The sequence below is a fragment of the Salmo salar genome, chromosome 06 (genome assembly GCF_965601325.2).
Source record: "Salmo salar chromosome 06, fSalSal1, whole genome shotgun sequence".
Lineage (NCBI taxonomy): Eukaryota > Metazoa > Chordata > Actinopteri > Salmoniformes > Salmonidae > Salmo > Salmo salar.
This window is the reverse complement of record NC_138296.1, coordinates 14065444-14087112: the sequence shown is the minus strand read 5'-3', so window position 1 is coordinate 14087112 and position 21669 is coordinate 14065444. Positions and strand designations below refer to the sequence as shown.

The following is a 21669-nucleotide window of genomic DNA, read 5'->3' as shown; positions in this document are numbered from 1 at the left end:
ACGCTTTGGGAAAAACCAACTAACTAATGCTGCACGGTGGAGGAAAAAATACCTAATCGTCATACTTGAGTAAAAGTAAAGATATCTTAATAGAAAATGACTAAAGTAAAAGTTGAAGTCAACCAGTAAAATACAATTTGAGTAAAAGTCTAAAAGTCTTTAGTTTTAAATATACTTAAGTATCAAAAGTAAGTGTAATTGCTCAAATTTAATTAAGTATCAAAAGTAAAACTATGAATAATTTCAAATGCCTTCTATTAAGTAAACCAGACAGCTCAATTATTTATTTTACAGATAGCCAGTGGCACACAACACAATTTACAAACAAATAATTTGTATTTCATGAGTCTGCTTGATCAGAGGCAGTAGGGATGACCTCTTGATTAGTGCGTGAGTTGAACCATTCCAAATGTAATGAGTTCTTTTGGGTGTCAGGGAAAATGTATGGAGTAAAAAGTACATTATTTTCTTTAGGAATGTAGTGAAGTAAAAGTTGTCAAAAATTAAAATAGTTAAGTACAGATAACCCCAAAAAACAACTTAAGTAGTACTTTAAAGTATTTTTACTTAAGTATTTTACACCACTGACCCTACACCCATTAAAACCTCATCATTATTCCACTACTTTGGCCCTCTGATCCTACACCAGGCCAGCAGCCTGGGAGGACGGGACCTTATCGTTCAAAACACCTTGTAACTCTTCTGCAGTAAAATCTCATACTCCCAAGTACTTCTCTGCAGCTGCCACCACAACATCTATGCGCTGTGATTTACGTTCTATTGCTGCGGTACAATTGACAACCATGGCCATGAATGCGAAAAAACCCCGTTAAAAAACAAACTTTGTGAAGCATGTTATTCTTATCACTCTCTGACCTCGGCCTAATCACAGAGATCTTCTCAGAATCCTTCACCCTGGACCCATCTTCCTCTAGTACTCTCTTCACTGCCTCAGCATACAACACCTTATGCACTACTGTGATCCTGGTAACCTCAACCTGTCTTTCTCTCACCGGACACGTCTGACCTCCAGCACCATGTGTACCCCTACAGTTTACACACACAACTTTTTACATCAATAGTACACATTCCTTTCTCTCAGGTCCTCCTGCACACTTCTCACATCTAGGAATCTCCCTGAGTCACACTGCTGGAAGGAAGTAGTCAAGGAAGGGAGTTTGTGTTTATACAGGATGTACCGCCCCCCACCTACCATCAACCAATCATGTCAGTGTGGTGCTACAGTGGCCAGAAAAAGTATGTGAACCCTTTGGAATTCCCTGTATTTCTGCATAAATTGGTCATACAATTTGATCTGATCTTCATCCAAGTCACAACAATAGACAGTCTGCTTAAACTAATAACACACAAACAGTTATACGTTTTCATGTCTTTATTGAACACACCATGTAAACGTTCACAGTACAGGGTGGGAAATGTATGTGAACCCTTGTATTTAATAACTGGTTGACCCTCCTTTGGCAGTAATAACCTCAACCAAATGTTTTCTGTAGTTGTGGATCAGACCTGCACAACGGTCAGGAGGAATTTTGGACCATTCCTCTTTACAAAAAACTGTTTCAGCTCAGCAATATTCTTTGGATGTCTGGTGTGAACCGCTCTCGAGGTCATGCCACAGCATCTCAATCGGGTTCAGGTCAGGACTCTGACTGGGCCACTCCAGAAAGCATATTTTCTTCTGTTGAAGCCATTCTGTTGTTCATTTACTTCTGTGTTTTGGGTCATTGTCCTGTTGCGTCACCCAACTTCTGTTGAGCTTCAATTGGCTGACAGAGCATTACATTCTCCTGCAAAATGTTTTGATAAAATTAATTCCCAAGTTTTCCGTTGATGATAGCAAGCTGTCCAGGCACTGAGGCAACAAAGTAGCCCCAAACCATGATGCTCCCTCCAAATCAAATTAAAGTTTGTCACATGCGCCGAATACAACAGGTGTAGACCTTACAGTGAAATGCTTACTAAGCAACAGTGCAATTAAAAAAAAATCAATAAAAATGGATTAGATGAACAATAGGTAAGTAAAGACATAACAGTAAAAAGACAGTGAAAAATAACAGTAGCAAGGCTATATACAGTAGTGAGGCTATATACAGGCACCAGTTAGTCAGGCTGATTGAGGTAATATGTACATGTAGATATGGTTAAAGTGACTATGCATATATGATAAACAGAGAGTAGCAGTTACAGTTAAGATGAGGTTTTGATGTCAGTGTGCTGTGCCTTTTTATCCCTCCACACAGTGTTGTGTGTTCCTTCCAAACAACTCAACTTTAGTTTCATTTTTCCACAGAATATTTTGTCAGTAGCGCTGTGAAACATCAAGGGGCACTTTTGCAAACTTCAGACGTGCAGCAATGGTTTTTTTGGACAGCAGAGGCTTCTTCTGTGGTGTCCTCTCATGAACACCATTCTTGTTTCGTTTTTTACGTATCGTAGACTCGTCAGAGATGTTAGCATGATCAGAGATTTCTGTAAGTCTTTAGCTGACACTCTAGGATTCTTCTTAACCTCATTGAGCATTCTACGCTGCGCTCTCGCAGTCATCTTTGCAGGACGGCCACTCCTAGGGAGAGTGGAAACAGTGCTCTACTTTCTCCATTTATAGACAATTTGTCTTACAGTGGACTGATGAATATCAAGGCGTTTAAAGATACTTCTGTAACACTTTCCAGCTTTATGCAAGTCAACAATTCTTTATCTTAGGTCTTCTGAGATCTCTTTTGTTCGAGGCATGGATCACATTAGGCAATGATTCTTGTGAATAGCAAACTCAAATTTTGTTTGTTTTTTAATAGGGCAAGGCAGCTCTAACCAACATATCCAATCTCGTCTCATCGATTGGTCTCCAATTAGCTTTTGGAGAAGTGATTAGCCTAGTGGTTCACACACCTTTTCCAACCTACATTGTGAATGTTTAAATGATGTGTTCAATAAAGACATGAAAACATATAATTGTTTGTGTGTTATTAGTTTAAGCAGACTGTTTGTCTATTCTTGTGACTTAGATGAAGAACCGATCAAATTGTATTACCAAGTTATGCAGAAATCCAGGTAATTCCAAAGGGTTCAACATACTTTTCTGGCCACTGTATACGGCGCTATAGAGCATGCCAGCCTGTAGTCCTAAATCCCAGAAATTAGTTACCTTGTTATAGGTTTTGTTCTATGAGATAGTTAATGAGTTATGAAACCTAATTTTAAAAAAAGCTATTACATAAATCCTTAAAAATTCACAAAAAGTTACATTAGCTGATAAAGGCTCTCAGAACAAAACGTATAACATCTCCTAAACCTGTTTCCCACAGACCTTATTTTGGGCATTTATCCAAAAACGCAATTCATTTTCCCCATGGCTTTGTCCAAAGAACTGGCAAAATTAGTGCCTATAAAAAGATGTCATCACTATTTCTCTCTATAGAGCCCGACCATGGGCGTGTCATAATACCCGTAAAACCTAGTGGTCAAGCAGGGAAATGGTTTCAATAGTTTTTCCACCATTACATTTTTCCCATAGGGGATTTTAGAAACACTTAAAATAAGGGCTGTGTTTCGTGTAGGCCTACCCTGGTGAGACATGTAAAATCACTCTCAGACAAGGTGACTTTTAATCAATATACTATAACATTTATCGATTTAGATCAATGTTTGATAGTGCATGGACACAGGGGAAACCTGCTCCTAGATCAGAGCTGCATATTATAGATGCGGTAAAGGAGTCAATGGAACGAAGACCGTTCAACAAATCTGATCTAACAAAGTGGATATTTGTCAAATCGTCATGATTTACAGTGCAGCCGGAAAGTAATCAGACTACGGCTATCCCGACCAAAAAAATAATCTCTAGACCAAAATTCATCTGTTCTTTTAACCAATCCATTTGATCTAAATGTTTCAATGTGTATTTTTCAATTTGTAGTGTTAATGTGTTTTAATAAAATCAACTATATGCACTGAGGTTGTCTGATGCTTTAAGCTTACGGTTTGATGAAATAAGGCAAATGCCTCAAGGGCACCAGAGATCTAGATAACCAGAAGAAGGAAAAACGTAACCTGACACAACTATTCTCCTCCCGCTCTTGGGTCCGACCCGAAACTTGTGCTAGCCAACTTGCAACACTTTCTAAAATATTCTGGACCCTCAGTTTCCTGTTCCAATGAGCTCTGGACAGACACAGCTGTAGACTATTTGTGCAAGGGATAAGAAACTTGGGCAGGAGCTCACCGGAGCTGGGTACTGGCACCGCAAATGTTTGTCTTGTAGAATATTAGCTCCAAAGTATTGTGGAGTTTCTGCACCAAAATATAAACAGTACCAGCACCCAAAATGAGTACCGGAACCTGTTTCAGTCCAAGTCAAGCAATGATAAGTTTGACGTTTCCACTGGATCAGAGCATCACATTTTTCCCTTTCACACTATGTGGTTATTGAAAAAGGGAGATCGCTGGAAAGATTTTTCAAATACAAATGAGTAACTATTTTAATTCTCAACGGATGTAAAAACAGACTTTGTTTGCTTGCCGTTTGAGGTGAAGAAAACATTACTTTGAGAAGATCAACAGGTCATTAGTGATGGTGTGTTAAGCCAATCAGAAATACTCTCCCCAAAATGGGCACATTTATATACAAATTTGCCCACAGGCCAGGTAGCCTATAGGCCTACTTCTATGCATGCGCATTCCTTACTCAACATTGACAGGAGCGCTCCAAACAAAAGACTGACTAAATTGACAAAACTCATAAATGGAATGAAATAAAGAAAAACTTGTTTCCCTCAAGTACAGCATAGGTTGTGCGGTCTGCAAACAACGTGTCGACTCCGACAATAATACCACGAAGACTGGAATAATTATTGAATGCATTAACAGAAATTACTGTAACCAAAGTAATAAACATTGTATATTAGAAATTACAGGAATTAAATGTTAGAATGTACTACTGGTGATATGTAATGGGGAAGTGATATCAAATGCAAACAATTCACACGATGAAGTTATGAAACAATGAATGTGCACAAATTGGCAGGAGAGAACGCATTCTAGAGAGAAGGGCATTGTGCATCTGGGCACTGCATGGTCAATCCGACATCTGCATTGGCCATGCAGCATTTATTGTGATACGACCTCAGTAGAAGTCAGGGAATTCATACTTCTTGCACTTCGCAAAGCAGTGCAGAGCGGTTTGTGTTTTCTACAGGATGTACCCCCCCCACACACATTTTTACATTACAGCCTTATTCTGAAATGGAATAGTCTTGGTGGTTCCAAACTTCTTCCATTTCAGAATGATGGAGGCCACTGTGTCCTTGGGGACCATCAATGCTGCAGACATGTTTTGGTTCCTTCCTCAGATCTGTGCCTTGACACAATCCTGCCTCGGAGCTCTACGGACAATTCCTTCGACCTCATGGCTTGGTTTTTGCTCTGACATGAACTGCCAACTGTGGGACCTTATATAGACCGCTGTGTGCCTTTCCTAATCATGTCCAATCAACTGAATTTACCATAGGTAGACTCCAATCAAGTTGTAGAAACATCTCAATGGAAACAGGATGCACGAGCTCAAATTTGAGTCTCATAGCAACGGGTCTGAATACTGATTTACATAAGGTATGCATCTTCTTTTTTTTTAATACATTTGCTAAAATTCCTAAACTTTTCGCTTTGTCATTATTGGGTATTGTGTGTAGATTGAGGGGGGAAAAAGTATTTAATACATTTTAGAATAAGGCTGTAACGTAACAACATGGAAAATAGTCAAGGGGTATGAATACTTTCCGAATGCACTGTATGTATTGTAACAGCCTCACAATTTGATTACTTAAGTCCGATTTGGATATATTTGGCTGTTTTCGCAGGTAACATTTAAAAGTTGAGAAGTGACTTCTAAATGCTAACTCCAGTTAGTATAAACTGGTTAGCATAGCTAGCATACAGACATCGGTGATGGTAGTCAATTATTTTTAACTGTAATGCAGTTGATTGGTGAAATTAACATTTATTGTTAGGGTTGACATCCATACAAGCATTATACTCTGATTTGTACCTCAATATAGTGTGACATACTCATGTAAACAATAGTCTAAATGTAGGCTAATTTTGCTGGGGGGCAATGAAGAGATTCAGGATTATTCCCCCATGGCCCTTTTCTCCCCCACATTTCCATGGCAATTCCTTTGTTTTGCTCGAGTTCGATTGACTTCTTTACCGCATCTATGTTCCAAACAGGTTACCGTGGTGATCAGACTAAGTCAACTGTTTAAGAATGAGAGATGGATATGACTGTTCACTAGATGTTTTCTATTGATTCATTATTTAGGGATCTGGAACCGGATCGGAGAGAGTTGAAAGATGACACGTTTGTGCTTTCTGGTGTTTTCTCATTGGCCCTAAATGAACAAATATCTTTCCACATACACAGATATAAGGGTTCTCTCCAGTGTGTGTTCGCTGGTGTCTAGTCAGGTTCCCTGATTGACTGAAACTCTTCCCACACTGATCACAGCTATAAAGCCTCTGTCCAGTGTGTATTCGCTGGTGTCTAATTAGGTTCCCTGACTGACTAAAACTCTTCCCACACTGATCACAACTATAAGGCCGCTTTCCAGTGTGTGTTCGCTGGTGTGTAATCAGATCTCTTGACTGACTAAAACTCTTACCACATTGATCACAGCTGTAAGGTGTCTCTCCAGTATGTGTTCGCTGGTGTGTAGTCAGGTTGGATGCTCGAGCAAAGCTCTTCCCACACTGATCACAGCTATAAGGCTTCTCTCCAGTGTGTGTTCGCTGGTGTCTAGTCAGGGACGAAGCGAGAGCAAAGCTCTTCCCACATTGACCACATTTATAAGGCTTCTCTCCAGTGTGTGTTCGCTGGTGTGTAGTCAGGTCTCCTGACTGAGTGAAGCTCTTCCCACACTGATAACAGACATAAGGTTTCTCTCCAGTGTGTATGCGCCGGTGTATAGTTAGATTTTCGGAAAGAGAAAAGCTCTTTCCACACTGATCACAGCTATAAGGCTTCTCTCCAGTGTGTACACGCTTGTGTATGGTTAGGGTTCCTGCATTAGCAAAGCTTTTCCCACAATCAAGGCAGGGATAAGGCTTCTCCCCTGTATGAATTCTCAGATGAGATTTTAAGGTGTTAGAAGCAGCGAAACTCTTCCCACACTGTGAACATCTATACGGATTCTCTCCTGTATGGATTCTTTGGTGTAACTTAAGACCTCCTGGACAGGTGAAACTCTTCCCACACTGAGAGCAGCAGTACGGTTTCTCTCCAGTGTGAATCCGCTGGTGAATAATGAAGCCACTCCGTCTAGTGAAACTCTTCCCACAGTCAGAGCAGCAGTGGTGAGGTTTCTTCCCTAAACCTCTCTGCTGGGGTTTGAGTTGTTCTGATCTGTAGAGACTCTTCTTTGCCTCGTCAGCAACATGATGTTGAGGCTCCCCAGATGATAAGCCCCTCCCACTGAGAGAATGACAGTTAGGGGTGTCCCCTGTGAAGCAAAGACATTGAATAACTAGGTTTTGCAAGCCATAAACAATTATGACCTTCAATATAAACATAACTGCCAAAATAAAGGAAACACTTGAGGAAATTAGGGTTCTGGCGGCTCTTATGGTGTTGGGTTAATTTTCCTGGCATGGTTTAGGTCAACCTATGGTTGATGACAATGCCCCCATCCACAGGGCATGAGTGTTCACTGAATGATTTAATGAGCATAAAAAAAAACAGTTATTACTTTAACTACTGTTCCCTGAAGGAGAGAAACAAGGTACAGCTATAGGGAGTTCACGCACTAGCGCCCTCTACTGAGGAACATTAGAATCATGCTTGACAAGGCCAATGAACACCGTGCCACACCAGAAGTCCCACCTTCTCAGGTGATAAAACCAAGGTACCCGAGTCATTCCTTCAATTCAGTACCGCTCTTAAATCTGAACATGGCAGTGTGAGGCCCAACAACTGTTGTACTTTGTTTGCCTCTTTCATTGAACATTAGTTCTAGTCATAACTGTATGTTCCCTTTTAGTCAGGAAACTCAGGGGATCTGAAATCACGACCCAACACCAAATGAAATGGTCCACGGCAGACCACCTAGGGTTCCAACCCAACAACAAACCTGTGGCATCTGGGTATATTGCAAAACTGTGCACTGCCTTTCAACGACCCTCTCCCGTCCCAGCCTTAAGAACACTGTGGGATACGCTGGGGCAATGACATCCATGCGATAAAACCTCACAAAAGTGTGTGGTGATGCACAACTGGCCGCAGCACAAATATCCATCGCCCATGCGTTGGAGGTGAACCAAACACATGGGCGATTGGTTCTGAACTTGTAGACCTTAAGATGCCTGTTAAAGGGATGCAGGTCTAAAAATGGGACAAAGTCCCACCCCTCTTGGGAACCAGGAAATACTGGCTGTACCAGCCATCCTGAGAGAAATTGCTTCCTTCTGGAGAAGAGATTTCCTCCCTCAAAATGGGCGCTTAGGCCTCAGGAAAACGCAACGTGATGGCGCCGCAAAAACGTAGGGGACTTGGAGACTATACTGCGACGTCACTGTTTGCATAATCCAGGGTAACACTAAGCCTGCACACCATTGGTCGACACAGACAGCAAGTCTCCTGTAAAGTGCAATCTGAAGGAGCAAAATGGAAACTTGTGGACTGGGAGAATGATTATTTTTCATGCCTCTTGACAACCCGAGTGTCTGACCGTGGGGAAGAGGCTCTTTATTAAGCTCACATCTGGAAGAAAACAATCTTGATACCCATGAACACCACAGAACTTAGGTGTTTGAGTTTCGAAGTCTGCCTGAAGCACAGTCTACTCTGGGTTCGCGGGGGGGGGGGGGGGGGGGGGGTGTTCAGTGACCATTGGACGTGCCACTTGAGGGGTACCGCTTTCACAATGATCATCTTGGGATGTTTCTCTCTCATCGTGATATGTGCGAGGGAGCTGCTGCTTTCCCCGCTCCGCAGAGGGACCAGCTTTCACTTTACCTTTAGGAGTAAAATGGAGCCTGTGCCAAGCAGACCGACGCTGGAGGAACAGGAGCAGACTTGGGTGTAGACCCGGAAGTCAGGGCAGCCAGCTTACTGCCGGGCCTTTGTCTGCAAATCCTCTCAAAGACAGTCCTGCCTTGGCAGAAAAGGAAGGAAGCCGTGAAGCGCCGTCTCCTGCATAGATGCCAAGGCCGAGCCGAACAACCCCGTAGGAGAAAGTGTCTCTGCCTGTCCAGCTGGTCTCTCTCCAGCGCCTAAGACAAAGTCAACCAGAGGTGGCGCTCTTCCACCACTGAAGCCCCCATGCTTCTCCCGAATGCTGAGACAGTGCAACGGAACATGCACAACACGAAATCAGCCGTAGAAGGAATCTCATCTAGGTGCTCTGTGTGGGGATCCACACAAACTGCAACCCAGAAAAATAACAATACTTATTTGGGAGGGATTTGTTGGAATTAGCCATCCCTTTGTTAGCCAATGAGGCTAGGTAGACAGCTAGCTTCCCATCCAATGGAGGCATTGTGACAAGCCCCGACCCTTCCATACCCATGAAGTGTGAATACCCATGCAGCATAAGCTTGGCTGAATGCAGCTGAGTCTGAGGGGTATCCTACGAAGCAGGGTTGAGGTTCTGGTGACGCAACGCAATGCACTTCCACGCTGTTGCCGTACTGCTGTATTGTTTGTTGCTTCTTGGCTACCTGACAAACTTTTTCGCTTCTTAATAACTATTTTAATCAAAGTCTGTATTTAAACAAGTTTACCAAGGTCTTAGTTTTGTCCTCACACAACTTTTATCTGGACATAGATCTGCAGGACCTTGTCCCCCCCCCCAAAAAAAGTGAAGTAACGTTATGCCTTCTTATTGCAGTCGCTGTACTCTTAATATAAAGGATAACTATTGCCTTATGGTGACGAATAGCTGAGCTTGCAACTTGGCTTCGGACGCAATCGTTGGGCAAGTGTGGGAATTAATGATACACCGTCTGTGCCACCAGTAAATACAAGTAGTAGTGTTAAACCCCCTTCACAGTCCCCGCAGCCGAACAATTTTCTCATGGCTTCTGGGGAAAAAAATATTTTGGCATGCTCAACCGGTGTTGCTCATTCAGCCGATAGAAACTTTCATCTGGTTTTCCCCACTAAGCAACGAGTTGGAGTTAGAGCCTTCTCAGGTCTCTCCTCCACCCGTTACAGGGTCTGAGCCACCGAAGCATCCCATCATTAGCTCTGACAAATTGAAAACCATAGTCATTAATGACTCCATTACCCACAATAGCAGACTTAATCTCTATGGGCTAGGCGGGACGAATTCGTCCCACCTACGTAACAGCCACTTGAAGCCTGTGGCGCGATTTTCAAAACCTTAAAAATCCTATTACTTCAATTTCTCAAACATATGACTATTTTACAGCTATTTAAAGACAAGACTCTCGTTAATCTAACCACACTGTCCGATTTCAAAAAGGCTTTACAACGAAAGCAAAACATTAGATTATGTCAGCAGAGTACCAAGCCAGAAATAATCAGACACCCATTTTCCAAGCTAGCATATAATGTCACAAAAACCCAGAAGACAGCTAAATGCAACACTAACCTTTGATGATCTTCATCAGATGACAACCCTAGGACATTATGTTATACAATACATGCATGTTTTGTTCAATCAAGTTCATATTTATATCAAAAACCAGCTTTTTACATTAGCATGTGACGTTCAGAACTAGCATACCCCCCGCAAACTTCCGGGGAATTCGCTAACATTTTACTAAATTACTCACGATAAACGTTCACAAAAAGCATAACAATTATTTTAAGAATTATAGATACAGACCTCCTCTATGCACTCGATATGTCCGATTTTAAAATAGCTTTTTGGTGAAAGCACATTTTGCAATATTCTAAGTACATAGCCCAGGCATCACGGGCTAGCTATTTAGACACCCGGCAAGTTTAGCACTCACCATAATCATATTTACTATTATAAAAGTTTGATTACCTTTTGTTGTCTTCGTCAGAATGCACTCCCAGGACTGCTACTTCAATAACAAATGTTGGTTTGGTCCAAAATAATCCATCGTTATATCCGAATAGCGGCGTTTTGTTCGTGTGTTCCAGACACTATCCGAAATGGTAAAGAAGGGTCGTGCGCATGGCGCAATTCGTGACAAAAAAATTCTAAATATTCCATTACCGTACTTCGAAGCATGTCAACCGCTGTTTAAAATCAATTTTTATGCCATTTATCTCGTAGAAAAGCGATAATATTCCGACCGGGAATCTCCTTTTCGGCAAACAAAGGAAAAAAAAAAATCACAAAGACGGGGGCGGTCAGGTCACGCGCCTAAGCCCAGAGTCCCTTGATTGGCCACTTGAGAAAGGTGATAATGTGTTTCAGCCTGGGGCTGGGATGAAGACATTCAGGTTTTTCCCGGGCTCTGAGCGCCTATGGACGACGTAGGAAGTGTCACGTTAGAGCAGAGATCCTTAGTAAAAGATAGAGATGGAAAAGAAGTTCAAGAAATGGTCAGACAGGCCACTTCCTGTAAAGGAATCTCTCAGGTTTTGACCTGCCATTTGAGTTCTGTTATACTCACAGACACCATTCAAACAGTTTTAGAAAATTTAGGGTGTTTTCTATCCATATGTAATAAGTATATGCATATTCTAGTTACTGGGTAGGAGTGGTAACCAGATTAAATCGGGTATGTTTTTTATCCAGCCGTGTCAATACTGCCCCCTAGCCCTAACAGGTTAAAAAGAATCATCCAGCGATCATACATTGTTCACCAGGGGGCAGGGCTACCGACGTAAAGGCTAATCTGAATATGGTGCTGGCTGAGGCTAAAACTGGCAAGTGTAGATGGTAAAGGCATCAACGATGGTAACCAGACTGTTTCATCCTAACAAGTGTAACATAACTTCAGCGTGCAACTTAGCTAAAAAGATGTGTTGGCATCAAGTAATTGTCTCTGGCCCCCTCCCAGAACTGGCCAGACACCACGTCGTCAACCAAACAGGAGCCCTGCACGATGCCGAAAGAGATATCAGCTGGCTCTACATCACTATGCTGGGAGGATAGCTCCATCTGATCCCACCACGAGCCCAGGTCCACCCCTGCATCCCGCAACTCAGACTCCGCCAAGGTACAGGCGCCCTGGGGAGGAAAATCACATTCGGTACAACAAAGCATTCTATGGAAGACGACACGTTTCTCTAGAGTGCTTAAACGCAGCCGGCAACAGTGGTCCCATGAGCCAGATCGATCCAGGGCAGCCCGAGCAGCCATCCAGTAGAGACATACAAGACTAAACTCGTGAGTATTATTCAAAGACATGGTGAAACCACATGATTGTGGGCAAGGTCGTGAACTCAAACCAGGCTTAACAACCTTCATAGACTCGTTCGTACTAGCCATCTTCCTTACAACCAGTTAGCCACGCTAAAAAGCCACAAGAATAACTAGCAAACATTTTGGTAGGAAACTTTACGAAACTAGATACCAAACTTTAACACACAACTTCCAGAAGGATGAGCATGCCCTAGTTAGTGGGGCAGTTAAGTTGGAATAAAGTCTGAAATTGCATTCCAATCTTTGTTTAGAAGAAATGTGTGAGATTGTTCTGCTCAGATCAAGATGAAGACCGGAAGAAATTGAAGGAATGACTCCGTGCCTTGGTAGGCGGGGATTCCGCTGAAGCACAGGGTATATTGGCCTTGTCAGGCGTGACTAATGTTCTTCATTTGAGTGCGCTAGCGCTCAAACTGCCCACAGCTGTATTGGGCCGAGTTTCCTGACTGAAAGGGAACGATGCAAATCATACGCCATGGCCGTCTGTTACCAGATCTCAACCTAATGGAACAGATTTTGGAGCGGCACCTCAGACAGCGTTTTCCACCACCATCAAAAAAACACCAAATCGTTGAATTTCTCATGGAAGAATGGTGTCGCATCCCTCCGATAGAGTTAGACACTTGTAGAATCTATGCCAAGCCACATTTAAGCTGTTCTGGTCTATTAAAGCACTATGTTGGTGTTTATTTTGGCAGTTACCTGTAGGTAGGTAGGTAGGTAGGTAGGTAGGTAGGTAGGTAGGTAGGTAGGTAGGTGTATATATATATATATAGTTTATCAATCAATGAGCAGTTAGAGAAGCAGATTATAGTTTAATCAACACACATTGTTCTTACTTGATGAAATCAAATCTCCCTCCTCCTCGTGTCCTTCTCTCACAGTTCCACTCTGCCCTGGTGTTTTCCTGCAGTCGACCAGCCTCACAGACACCCTCTTCAGACCCAGAAGTAAGGAGGTACCGGGAGACTTGTGACCAGGGGACTCCGGCAGGTTGGAGGGGGACGGGCTAGCTCTGTCCTGGTGACCACAGGAAGTATTGTACATAGAATATCATTAGACCAAACATTTTATTACTTTAGTGTTTAGTCTTAAATCTCTCTACAACATTGTTCCAAAAATGCAATTGAGAAACACTGTAATGGCACTTACTAATGAAGTTTGTAGTATTGACTGTCCCCATAAGACATTTTACCACTATAGCCGAGTTTACCATAGTTAAAATAAAATTGTATTGGTCATATGCGACGAATACAACAGGTGTAGACCTTACAGTGAAATGCTTACAGTTGAAGTCAGAAGTTAACATAAACGAGTTTTAATGACTCCAACCTAAGTGATTCAACCATTCCACACGTTTCTTGTCAACAAACTATAGTTTTGGCAAGTCGGTCATCTACTTTGTGCATGACAAGTCATTTTTCCAACAATTGTTTACAGACAGATTATTTCACTTATAATTCACTGTATCACAATTCCAGTGGGTCAAAAGTTTACATACACTAAGTTGACTGTGCCTTTAAACAGCTTGGAAAATTCCAGAAAATTGTCATGGCTTTAGAAGCTTCTGTTAGGCTAATTGACATCATTTGAGTCAATTGGAGGTGTACCTGTGGATGTATTTCAAGGCCTACCTTCAAACTCAGTGCCTCATTGCTTGACATCATGGGAAAATCAGAAGAAATCAATTGTAGACCTCCACAAGTCTGGTTCTTCCTTGGGAGCAATTTCCAATTGAAGGTACCACGTTCATCGGTACAAACAATAGTATGCAAGTATAAACACCATGGGACCACGCAGCCGTCATACCGCTCAGGAAGGAGACGTGTTCGGTCTCCTAGAGATGAACGTACTTTGGTGCAAAAAGTGCAAATCAATCCCAGAGCAACAGCAAAGGACCTTGTGAAGATGCTGGAGGAAACAGGTACAAAAGTATCTATGTCCACAGTAAAACGAGTCCTATATCGACATAACCTGAAAGGCTGCTCAGCAAGGAAGAAGCCACTGCTCCAAAACCACCATAAAAAAGCCAGACTACAGATTGCAACTGCACATGGGGACAAAGATATTTTTGGGAGAAATGTCCTCTGGTCTGATGAAACAAAAATAGAACTGTTTGGCCATAATGACCATCATTACGTTTGGAGGAAAAAGGGGGAGGCTTGCAAGCCGAAGAACACCATCCCAACCGTGAAGCACGGGGGTGGTGGCATCATGTTGTGGGGGTGCTTTGCTGTAGGAGGGACTGGTGCACTTCATAAAATAGATGGCATCATGAGGAAGGAAAATGATGTGGATATATTGAAGCAACATCTCAAGACATCAGTCAGGAAGTTAAAGCTTGGTCGAAAATGGGTCTTCCAAATGGACAATGACCCCAAGCATACTTCCAAAGTTGTGGCAAAATGGCTTAAGGACAACAAAGTCAAGATATTGGAGTGGCCATCACAAAGTCCTGACCTCAATCCTATAGAAAGTTTGTGGGCAGAACTGAAAAAGCGTGTGTGAGCAAGGAGGCCTACAAACCTGACTCAGTTACACCAGCTCTGTCAGGAGGAATGGGCCAAAATTCACCCAACTTATTGTGGGAAGCTTGTGGAAGGCTACCCGAAACGTTTGTCCCAAGTTAAACAATTTAAAGGCAATGCTACCAAATACTAATTGAGTATGTAAACTTCTGACCCACTGGGAATGTGATGAAAGAAAAGCTGAAATAAACCATTCTCACATTCTTAAAATAAAGTGGTGATCCTAACTCACCTAAAACAGGGAATTTTTACTAGGATTACATGTCAGGAATTGTGAAAAACTGAGTTTAAATGTAATTGGCTAAGGTGTATGTAAACTTCCGACTTCAACTGTACTTACAAGCCCCTAACCAACAATGCAGTTTAAAAAATAAGAATAAAAAATAAAAGTAACTGAAGAGCAGAAGAAAAATAACAATAGTGAGACTATATACAGGGGGTACCGGTACAGGGTCAATGTGCGGGGGCACCGGTTTATGCGAGGTAATATGTACATGTAGGTAGAGTTATTAAAGTGACTATGCAGAGATAATAACAAAGTAGCAGCGGCATAAAAGGGGGGGAGTGCAAATAGTCTGGGTAGCCATTTGATTAGATGTTCAGGAGTCTTATGGCTTGGGGGAAGAAGCTGTTTAGAAGCCTCTTGGACCTAGACTTGGTGCTCCGGTACCTTTTGAGGATCTGAGGACCCATGCCAAATCGTTTTAGTTTCCTGAGGGGGAATAGGTTTTGTTGTGCCCACTTCACGACTGTCTTGGTATGCTTGGACCATGTTAGTTTGTTGGTGATGTGGGCACCAAGGAACTTGAAGCTCTCATCCTGCTCCACTACAGCCCTGTCGATGAGAATGGGGGCGTGCTCGGTCCTCCATTTCTTGTAGCCCACAATCATCTCCTTTGTTTTGATTATGTTGAGGGAGAGGTTGTTGTCCTGGCACCACACAGCCAGGTCTTTGACCTCCACCCTATAGGCTGTCTCGTCATTGTCGGTGATCAGACCTACCACTGTTGTGTCATCGGCAAACTTAATGATGGTGTTGGAGTCGTGCCTGGCCGTGCAGTCATGAGTGAACAGGGAGTACAGGAGAGGACTGAGCACGCACCCCTGAGGGGCCCGTGTTGAGGATTAGCGTGGCGGATGTGTTGTTACCTACCCTTACCACCTGGGGGCAGTCCGTCAGAAAGTCCAGGATCCAGTTGCAGAGGGAGGTGTTTAGTCTCAGGGTCCTTAGCTTATTGATGAGCTTTGAGGGCACTATGGTGTTGAACACTGAGCTGTAGTCAATGAATAGCATTCTCACATAGGTGTTCCTTTTGTCCAGGTGGGAAAGGGCAGTGTGGAGTGCAATAGAGATCGCATCATCTGTGGATTTATTAGGGCGGTATGCAAATTAGAGTGGGTCTAGGGTTTCTGGGATAATGGTGTTGTGAGCCATGACCAGCCTTTCAAAGCACTTCATGGCTACAGACGTGAGTGCTACAGGTTGGTAGTCATTTAGGCAGGTTACCTTAGTGTTCTTGGGCACAGGCACTATGTTGGTCTGCTTAAAACATGTTGGTATTACAGACTCGGACAGGGAGAGGTTGAAAATGTCAGTGAAGACACTTGCCAGTTGGTCAGCGCATGCTCGCAGTACACGTCCTGGTAATCTGTCTGGCCCTGCGGGTTTGTGAATGTTGACCTGTTTAAAGGTCGTACTCACATCGGAGGCGGAGAGCGTGATCACACAGTCGTCCAGAACTGCTGGTGCGGTCATGTATGTTTCAGTGTTATTTGCTTCGAAGCGAGCATAGAAGTAGTTTAGCTCGCCTGGAAGACTTGTGTCACTGGGCAGCTCTCGGCTGTGCTTCCCTTTGTAGTCTAATGGTTTGCAAGCCCTGCCACATCCGACGAGCGTCAGAGCCAGTGTAGTACGTTTAGATCTTAGTCCTATATTGATGCTTTGCCTGTTTGATGGTTTGTCGGAGAGCATACTGGGATTTATTATAAGGTTCTGGGTTAGAGTCCCACTCCTTGAAAGCGGCAGCTCTAGCCTTTAGCTCAGTGCGGATGTTGCCTGTAATCCATGGCTTCTGGTTGGGGTATGTACGTAGACACTGTGGGGACGACGTCGTCGATGCACTTATTGATGAAGACAATGACTGACGTGGTGTACTCCTCAATGCCATCGGAAGAATCCTGGAACATATTCCAGTCTGTGCTAGCAAAATAGTCATGTAGCTTAGCATCTGCTTCATCTAAACACTTTTTATTGACTGAGTCACTAGTGCTTCCTGCTTTCATTTTTGCTTGTAAACAGGAATCAGGAGGATAGAATTATGGTCAGATTTTCCAAATGGAGGGCAAGGGAGAGCTTTGTCTCTGTGTGTGGAGTAAAGGTGGTCTAGAATTTTTTCCCCTCTGGTTGCACATTTAACATGCTGATGGAAATTTGGTAAAACAGATTTCAATTTCCCTGCATTAAAGTGCCCGGCCACTAGGAGCGCCGCCCCTGGATGAGCTTTTTCCTGTTTGCTTATGGCGGAATACAGCTCATTGAGTGCGGTCTTAGTGCCAGCATTGGTCTGTGGTGGTATGTAGACAGCTACCAAAAATACAGATGAAAACTAGGTAGAGTGTGGTCTAGAGCATATCATGAAATTAGAGGTCGACCGATTAATCGGAATAGCCGATTAATTAGGGCCGATTTCAAGTTTTCATAACAATCAAAAATCGGTATTTTTGGACGCCGATTTGGCCGATTTAACGGCCTAGGAACGGTGGGTTAACTGCCTTGTTCAGGGGCAGAACGGCAGATTTTTACCTTGTCAGCTTGGGGATTCAATCTTGCAACCTTACGGTTAACTAGTCCAACGCTCTAACCACATGCTTTACATTGCACTCCACGAGGAGCCTGCCTGTTACGCGAATGCAGTAAGAAGCCAAGGTAAGTTGCTAGCTAGCATTAAACTTATCTTATAAAAAACAATCAATCAATCATAATCAGTAGTTAACTACACATGGTTGATGATATTACTAGTTTATCTAGCCTGTCCTGCATTGCATATAATCGCTTAGGTACACATTGCTCCAACCATAAACATCAATGCCTTTCTTAAAATCAATACACAAGTATATATTTTTAAACCTGCATATTTAGTTAATATTGCCTGCTAACATGAATGTATTTTAACTAGAGAAAATGTGTCACTTCTCTTGCAAACAGAGACCGGGTATATGCAGCAGTTTGGGCCGCCTGGCTCGTTGCGAACTAATTTGCCAGAATCTTACGTAATTATGACATAACATTGAAGGTTGTTCAATGTAACAGGAATATTTAGACTTAGGGATGCCACCCGTTAGATAAAATACGGAACGGTTCCGTATTTCATTGACAGGAAAAACGTTTTGTTTTCGAGATGATAGTTTCCAGATTCGACCATATTAATGACCAAAGGCTCGTATTTCTGCGTGTTATTATGTTATAATTAAGACTATGATTTGATAGAGCAGTCTGACTGAGCGATGGTAGGCAGCAGCAGGCTTGTAAGCGTTCATTCAAACAGCACTTTCGTGCGTTTGCCAGCAGCCCTTCGCAATGCATTGCGCTGTTTACGTCTTCAAGCCTGTCAACTCCCAAGATCAAGCTGGTGTAACCGATGTGAAATGGCTAGCTAGTTTGCCGGGTGCGCGCTAATAGCGTTTCAAATGTCACTCGCTCTGAGACTTGGAGTAGTTTTTCCCCTTGCTCTACATGGGTAACGCTGCTTCGAGGGTGGCTGTTGTCGATGTGTTCCTGGTTCGAGCCCAGGTAGGAGCGAGGAGAGGGACAGAAGCTATACTGTTACACTGGCAATACTAAAGTGCCTATAAGAACATCCAATAGTCAAAGGTATATGAAGTACAAATCGTATAGAGAGAAATAGTCCTATAATTCCTATAATAACTACAACCTAAAACTTCTTACCTGGGAATATTGAAGACTCATGTTAAAAGGAACCACCAGCTTTCATATGTTCTCATGTTCTGAGCAAGGAACTTAAACGTTAGTTTTTTTTACATGGCACATAGTGCACTTTTACTTTCTTCTCCAACACTTTGTTTTTGCATTATTTAAACCAAATTGAACATGTTTCATTATTTATTTGAGGCTAAATTGATTTTATTGATGTATTATATTAAGTTAAAATAAGTGTTCATTCAGTATTGTTGTAATTGTCATTATTACAAATAAATAAATTAAAGTAAAAATAAATAAAAAAATCAGCCGATTAATCGGTATCAGCTTTTTTGGTCCTCCAAAAAAATCGGTATCGGCGGTGAAAAATCATAAATCGGTCGACCTCTAAATGAAATACTCTAACTCAGGCGAGCAAAACCTCAAGGCTTCCTTAGATATCGTGCACCAGCTGTTGTTTACAAATATACATAGTCCATCACCCCTTGTCTTACCAGACGCCGCTGTCCTAACCTGCTGATACAGCGTATAACCAGCCTGTATGTTGATAATGTCGTCATTCAGCTACGACTCTGTGAAGCATAAGATATTAGTTTTGAATGTCCCGTTGGTAGTTTAATCTTCCTCGTAGGTCGTTGATTTTATTTTCCAACGATTGCACGTTAGCTAGTAGAACGGAAGGCAGAGGGGGTTTATTCGATCGCCTACGAATTCTCAGAAGGCAAACCACTTTTTCCTCTGTCTTCTTTTCATGCAAATGACAGGGATTTGGGCAAGTTCCCAGGATAGCAGTATGTCCTTCATGTCGGGCTCATCGGACTCTTTAAAGGAAAAAAAAGCTAATAATCACTGTTCTGATGTCCAGAAGGTATTTATTTTCGGTCAAAAGAGACAGTAGCAGCAACATTATGTACAAAATAAGTCAAACAAATAGTTCAACTGTAATGGCACATACTATAGAAGTTTGTAGTATTAACTGTCCCATAAGACATTGTACCACTATAGCCTAGTTACAAATAAATGTATGTGTACTATAATAACTTTGGAAATAATGGCATGTTTTTATCCATATTACTGTAGGGGAGAGTGTTGAGCCGGCCTTGTTTCTAGGAAACCATACACAAAATTAATACATTTGACCAAATATTTAGTAAGAGGTCATCATTTCATGGAGTCTGTGAAGAAAGAAAACATGAAAAAAAGTGGTAAGCAAGTTAGGTCCAAAAAACGGACTTTGACTTAGAGGTTTCATGGTGCTTGTATCTTAACCAAAGTTGACCATTTTAAGATCGTTCTATACATCAGTTGAGGTCTTTATAAGCGTCAATATGAGGTCCTAAACCTAGCATGAAAATGCATCCTTGTAGCTGTGTGGGCTAATATAGTCAAAATGTTTGCCTTGGGTAAGACTACTTTAAAGTGTGGGAGAGTGGGTTAAGTTTAGCAATGTTTTACATTCAGCATCACTACTTCAAGAGAAATAGTATTCTTTCTATATTTTTCAGCATTTATTATGGTATAGCCAATTTTGACTTGTATGGTTGTCATTAGTTACCACAGCCACAAATTTACATTACATTACATTTACATTTAAGTCATTTAGCAGATGACTTAATGACAAATGACCTCTTCCTACATATTTGGTCACACAATTTTGTGCAAAGTTTCCTATAAACAAGGGGTGGCTCAACTTTACAATTATATTTCACAATTTTTACTCCAGTAATTTATAAATAAAATAATGTACTTTTTACTCAATACATTTTCCCTGACACCCAAAAGTACTAGTTACATTTCGAATGCTTAGCAGGACGGTACATTTAAAACCAAATACTTTTACTCCAGTAATATTTTACTGGGTGACTTTCACTTTTAGTCGAGTCATTTCTACTAAGATATCTTTACTCAAGTATGACTATTTAGTACATTTTCCACCACTGTCTAGCTAACGTTAGCTGTTCAAATGGAACGCATGGAAGTGGACGATCAAATGTGAAAACTAGGCCTAGACATTTCAAACACCACATTGACCACAGTAGGCCTACATTGCTAACAAATGGCAACCAAACTTACCCGATCCATTGTGGACGCTATTCTTTCTTCAACGTTTCTTCAAGAAATGTGTACGCTATAGCTACGTTGTTTGTCACAGCGTTCAAATAACTATTATGGCATTGTCGCAGGCAATTCAAGTCTACAACTGAAACAGCTAGATCAGAGCAATCAAACGTCTATTTAAATATCAAAACTGGATTCAAATTCATGTTGGCTAATCTTACTTCAGTAAAATCCTGGATAAGATGTTACCTAAGCTATACAAGTCAAGAAAACATTAAACAACATCCCATTCACCAATAATCCTGTTCTCTGCTATTGTCTACCTGAAAGCCACTTGGATCAGATCTCTTCGAGAGTCCAGCCACAGATAGAACAATGACATACATATTTCACTGGAGGTCTAGTGTGAAGCATCCGGTTGGCGTTTCCACTCACTACCAAATATGGTGGTGAGAGGAAGCCCAGTGGCTGGCAGTGGGAGAAGATGGAACGAGATGGATTTGGCAGACATTTTTCTCATTTTCTAATCGATGAGACATTTGATCTCAATGCAGTTTTTTGTTTCCAAAACTAAAATATTTTACGAACAGGGAGGACTAACTTTGGTAGACTTTACCGTTTGCGAATTTTTTTTAAAAGTGCGTTGTTTAGGTGTGCATCGAATTGAGTTAATGCACACGCGCACTTAAGAGTAGGCGTTCCCTAACGGAAATATGCAAATACATGCTAGAACCAGCCAATGCTAGCTCGTGCTAGGCTCTGCCCA

The 21669-nt window shown here is 42.0% G+C and overlaps 1 protein-coding gene across 3 annotated transcripts; it reads right to left on the bottom strand.

Annotated features, from left to right (window-relative positions):
• Positions 1–5996: 5996 nt before the first annotated feature.
• LOC106606292 (uncharacterized) lies at positions 5997–21514 on the bottom strand. Of its 3 annotated transcripts, XM_045719749.2 has the most exons (4): positions 20919–21514; positions 19340–19666; positions 13220–13400; positions 5997–7514 (listed from the first exon to the last, which is right to left on the bottom strand). In XM_045719749.2, the coding sequence occupies exons 2-4, from the start codon at positions 19403–19405 to the stop codon at positions 6334–6336; spliced, it is 1428 nt and encodes a 475-aa protein (XP_045575705.2). In that variant the 5' UTR covers positions 19406–19666; positions 20919–21514; the 3' UTR covers positions 5997–6333. The 3 variants fall into 3 exon arrangements, with proteins under 3 accessions (XP_045575705.2, XP_014057918.3, XP_014057917.3); XM_014202443.3 differs by lacking the exon at positions 19340–19666; XM_014202442.3 differs by lacking the exon at positions 19340–19666 and having other exon boundaries at positions 21227–21514.
• Between the last annotated feature and the right edge of the window lie 155 nt (positions 21515–21669).

What these genes read in the sequence shown, in the direction of transcription:
- LOC106606292 (XM_045719749.2), bottom strand. Translation starts at nt 19,405, where the DNA reads ATGACGACATTATCAACATACAGGCTGGTTATACGCTGTATCAGCAGG. An exon ending in GGTTAGGACAGCGGCGTCTG is followed by an intron (nt 13,401 to 19,339) that starts GTAAGACAAGGG and finishes TGTGGTCACCAG; the next exon opens with GACAGAGCTAGCCCGTCCCC. An exon ending in GGGAGATTTGATTTCATCAA is followed by an intron (nt 7,515 to 13,219) that starts GTAAGAACAATG and finishes TTTGCTTCACAG; the next exon opens with GGGACACCCCTAACTGTCAT.